The following is a 5,329-nucleotide window of genomic DNA, read 5'->3' as shown; positions in this document are numbered from 1 at the left end:
CTACTTTACTGTAAGGAAATAAACTTCTCTTTGTTAAAACCATCCAGTTGTGGTATTTTTGTTATAGCAGCACTAGATAACTAAGACAGATAGTAAGATAGATAGTAAGTAAAATACATAGTATGTTAGATAGTGATGGGTACTAAGGAGAAAGATAAAGAAGGAAAGAAAGATAGGAAGCTTTGGAAAGGAGGCTGAGACTTTTCAATTGGGTGGCCAGAGAAGGCCTCACTGGCAAGGGGCCATCTGAGTCATAACCGGAAGGGATCAAGGGAACGGACACCTGAGGAAGATGAGAGTATCCTGGACGGAACCTCTGAGGACCAGCGATGAGGCCAAGGTGTTGACACAGAATAAACAAGTGGACTGTAAGAAGAAGATGGGACTGAAGAGGTCACAGGGGTTAGATCATGCAGCCCTGGTAGGGGTTCTTTCCTGTGAGTTCTAGGGGACTTTCCTGTGAGTGAGATGGGAGGCCACAGAAGCTTTGGGCAGGGGAGTGGCATCTAACAGGATCCTCTGGCTGCCGAGTTGAAAGCATGGCAAGGCTAGAAGCAAGGGGACCACATTAGCGGGCTTTTGTCCTTTCCTTCTCTACTAGTGGAAACTATTATCACCTCTCGCTTGAGCTATGTCCATAGCCTCCAAAGTGGGCTTCCTACTTCCCTTCCACTCCTGTTCCTCTTTAATCTACCTGATTGAGTGCTGCCAGATGCCTGCTCAGAACTCCCCACTGCCCATTAGGGAAAAATTCAGTGAAAGACAAGAACTCAAGCCTTCACGAGAGGGCACTCCCTTTCCTTCCCAGCCTTATCTCCCAGGCCTCTGCCACATATACCCAACTCACCAACCACAACGCGCTGGTTCCGTGTTTTCCAATATGTCCACACAAGCCTGCCTTCTTGCCTTTGCTCACCCTGCTCCTTCTGCCTACTGAAATTCTCCCAGTCTTTTGAGGTTCATCTCAAATCCCATCTCCTCTATGAAATCTTTCCTGATAACCTCAACTAGATGTTCTCTCATTTCCCTTTGAACCTCCACACCATTGTATCTGTCCTCCCCCTTAGAAAAGGTCTTTAATATATTTTTATTTGTACGTGTCCTTTTTCCCTTAGTGGACTGCAGGCTCTCTAATGGGAGACTGCAGCTCTCCTATGTTCGTATCTGCCACGGCATGGAGTACTGCACCTCGATAGAGTGAATTCTGCTGTTAGGTGTCGTAGAGTCAGTTCCGACTCATAGCGACCTTATGTACAACAGAACAAAACACTGCCCAGTCCTGCGTCATCTTCACAATCGTTGTTGTGCTTGAGCCCATTGTTGTAGCCACTGTGTCAATCCATCTCATTCATTGAGGTCTTCCTCTTTTTCACTGACCCTCTACTCATTGAATTAAATGACATAATCCTCAATCAAACAAAATTCTGTAACTTTCAATGGCTCTTTAAGCCAGTTCATCACCTCAGAGCATCTAACCAGGATTATGAGTGGAAAATGGACTTGACAGCAACCAACAACAACAGCGTGGAATACATCGCACACTAACACAGACAGACAAAAGTCTAGCGGTGAACAATCTGTTATATTTTATGCTAATTATAACGTGATGCAATTTCCCTTAAGAAATTAAAAATAAACATCAAAAAAATAAATAAAATGGTTCTTACAGTTAACTGTCACTAAAAGTTTTCTTTTGGAAAATATTTTAGAAAGATGCCCAATTAAATGTGGAAGACTTTAGAAAGTTGGCCCTCAAACCTCAGGAAGATTGACACACTGAAATAGTTTACACGTTTATTTTTGTTCGGAAGATTGTATGCCGTCGTGCTTCATGGAAAGGTGATGCAGATATACTGAGCAGCCCACTTTCCCCTTCGTGGCGTTTTAGAACAGCCTTTTTTCTGCTAATTTATAACAAGAACCTGGTAACACTGAATCAGATTTTCCCAATGTCTGTCATTAAAATGTAGAGGGGGGAGAGTGGAAAATATAGTGTATTTACCCTGCAAAAGAACTTCCCAAAAGGGCACCATTGGGTATAGCCCAAAACATATTCTCTTCCAGGAAGCAGGAACGGTGTTAGCTGTCTCCTCACCTCCTCTGAAGGAGCTAATATTGGCATCCGATTTCAAATATGAAATAACAACCAAGAGAAAGGGCAAAGGAAAGCATCTGTGAATAAAACTCAAATTCAATTCAAAACAAAATCTCAGCCACCGTTCTTTAATTCAAGACCCTAACAGTGAATCTCCACCTTGTGATGCCTATGATGTCAATGGTGGTAATGACTCCCAGGGATTTAATCTGTCCTTTGGGAAAGCAGATTAAATATTAGCCTGTCATTCCTGATGGGTGATACGAATTACATATTCTAGAGGAAATCACTGTGTGCAAGAAAAACACGAAATAATTTTAAATATGACCCTAATTGAACATTACTTCAGTATCTTTTCTTTCAATTATTTCAATATCTTTTGAATCATTTTTAGCAAAAGGATTTTCACTATAATCCTATTAAAATAGTACCTCTTTCTAAGAGAAGGAACTGTCTCTTAAAAGTTCCAGTCCAGATACAGTTAGAGAATCCAGTACAAGTGTAAGTAATAAAATGAGCCAATTCCTGTTCCTAATCAGAGGTCTGGCTGTAGACGTAGAATCGGTCACCATAATTAAGGCAAAGGGTGAAAAGGCTGAGAATTCATCAGAAATACTGACAATGAAATCAGAATAGAAACAGACTGTATAAACCAACTATCCATCACAGTCAACAGACGCCACTACTTCCTTCTTTTATAATATCCTGAACCATCAAACTGAACACAGAAAAGAAGAAGAGCAATCCTTAGCCGTACAAGAAGATATGCAATAACACTGTATATAGATTCCATTCTGAAAAATACTTTACAAGCCTGTGATGGCTTTTATCAATTCTGAACCTGCATGTCTAAATGTGGGTTCCCCAGAAGCAGACCCTGAGGCAAGGATTCAAGCTTGACTGTTCAAGTAGTTCATTTGGGGAGTGCAGGAAGCCCTGGGTGGGACTTGGGGACCTGATGTATGGGAAGAGAGGGCAGCCTAAAAGGACCTGAGAGGTGAGGGAGCTGGGGTAATTAGCAGTCATTGGTTAAGGCTGCTGGGGTGGAGAGGAGGCCAAAACCAGTTGCCATGGAGTCGACTCTGACTCATGGAGACCCCATGTGTGTCAGAGTAAAACTGTGCTCCAAAGGGTTTTCAAAGGCTGAATATTCCGAAGTAGTTTGCCAGGGCTTTCTTCCAAGGTACCTCTAGGTGGACTCGAACCACCAACCTTTCAATTAGTCGCTGAGCACGTTAACCATTTGCACCGTCCAGGGACTCTGGATGGTGGCCAAAAACAAACAAAACAAACCCATGCCTGTTAAGTTTCTGCTCAGTGCAATGCCACGTGTTACAGCGTAGAACTGCTCCACAGGGTTTTCTTGGCTGTAATCTTTATGGAAGCAGATCACCAGGACACTCTTCCAGGGTGCTGCTGGGTGGGTTGGAACTGTCAACTTTTAGGTTAGTGGTCAAGTGCAAACCATTTGCATCACGCAGGGACCTTGGGAGGGGAGGCCAAGGGGTACTAATTCCTTGGCACTTGAAGCCTGCTTCCAGCAGGAGCCAAGCAGTTTTCCAAGGTTTTGGAGAAAGTAGCCAGTCAAAAGATGTGGGTACTAGCATTTGGTGGGCCTCTAACATGGAAGCAGAAAGGTCTTAGAGTATGGATAGGGCACTGAAAGCACTGGGCTATAATGCATCCTCGAACAAAACAAACTCTCTTCCCATCAGCACTTGTATGTTTGGTTGCTATTTGATTTCAATCTTCTCTCCCTTTTTTCTGCTATATAATTTCTTCCTGCTACACAATGGATCATATAGCTCACATTCAAGTCATCTTCTAAGCTATGAAATACACAATTTTATCTTACCTATGTCTTTATCTTTCCCTTTGAGTCTACTTTATATTCTGCATAAATTAAGATGTTAGGTCTATTTCTGGCTTTAAATTCTTTAACAAGAACCTTGCTCTCAACTGAGTTGTAAAAACAATCTCTCCTTTGATATGGCTACTAGCTACAATGGTACATAATACATCCGTGAAAGATGATGGGCTGGATATTCACAGACATAAAGTAGATCAACCTTTACCCAGGATGAGGGGATGCGGGAATGGGGAGTTATTGCTTAAGGAGTGCAGAGACTTTGTTTGGGATGATGGAAAAGTTCTGGAAATAAATAGTGGTGAAGGCTGCATGTCATGGTGAATGTAATTAATGCCACTGAATTAATTAATAATTAATTAAAATGGCAAACATTATACGTACATACATATATGTATATTTTTACCATAATGAAAAAATTTTTTAATAAGAAAAAAAGGATGGGTTGGCCCACACAGTAAAAGCTCAGCTCATGATAGCACCCAGAAGTCTTAATGCTGTCAGAGGATAAGAAGTAATTCTGGTAGTTCCCAAAGTACACATGAACAATAAATAATTGGGGGAGACAAAGAAGCCAGATCTAAAACTAACTATAAGGAAGCCTTTTCAATGAAATGTCATTTCACGTGCTTTGAACAAATACGGTCTTTAGAAATGGTTCAATCTGACCATCATTGTTCTTATGTTGTAGGAACAGGTTTATAATACGTTAGTAACCTAGTTCTAGGCCTTACTGTGTATACAATCAAAGAGAGATTATAATGTGCCCAGGGAAATTTTACCTAAAACAACCTTGACTGATGTAAGCACTTGACAAATATTATGCTTCATAATGTATATAAAAAAATCAGTTCAGGGAATTCAGGAAATAGAGTGAAACTAACAGAAGTGCAGCATTTAACAGTTCTTAGATCCAAGAGACTTATTTCCACTCAGATATCATATGGGATGCTGAACAAAGACTGCCTCGTTAAGATTTATGCAAATTATTTAGGTTTTATACTGCCTGATCTAGTTTTAATAAAATCATTATATGTAAGAGAAATAAAAATGAAAAAATTGGACACTCACTGGGACTTTCTTAGTGTTTTTACATTGGTGTAGGAGGCCCATCCCTGGCTAGCCTTCTCTCTGGCTGCTTGCAAGCATTCAGAGAGGCACTGTGGAGTGAGCCTCCGGTCTGGTGGAAGGTTTTACACTTACGTAAGCATCAGACCACACTATCAAATCCACTGTTTCCTCAAACAATCCGTTAAACAATATAATAAATATTTTAAAAATCAGACATCTCTAATCACAATAAATGATATGTATAAACATCTGCATCTTTATGATCTAAATCAGTGCTTCCCAAACTATTTGTGATG

The 5,329-nt window shown here is 40.8% G+C and overlaps 1 protein-coding gene across 2 annotated transcripts in view; it reads right to left on the bottom strand.

The window, feature by feature from the left end:
• SLCO5A1 (solute carrier organic anion transporter family member 5A1) overlaps positions 1-2,262 on the bottom strand; it is an 80,988-nt gene extending 78,726 nt beyond the window's left edge. For both annotated transcript variants that reach the window (XM_023727756.1, XM_023727757.1), the window contains exon 1: positions 2,003-2,262. In XM_023727756.1, the coding sequence (XP_023583524.1) occupies positions 2,003-2,033 (31 nt within the window). In that variant the 5' untranslated portion in view covers positions 2,034-2,262. The remainder of the gene's footprint in view (positions 1-2,002) is intronic.
• Positions 2,263-5,329: the final 3,067 nt, after the last annotated feature.

This window comes from Trichechus manatus, unplaced genomic scaffold (genome assembly GCF_000243295.1).
Source record: "Trichechus manatus latirostris isolate Lorelei unplaced genomic scaffold, TriManLat1.0 scaffold00018, whole genome shotgun sequence".
NCBI lineage: Eukaryota > Metazoa > Chordata > Mammalia > Sirenia > Trichechidae > Trichechus > Trichechus manatus.
The sequence above is the reverse complement of the archived record's forward strand: the minus strand, read 5'-3'. Positions and strand labels throughout refer to the sequence as shown.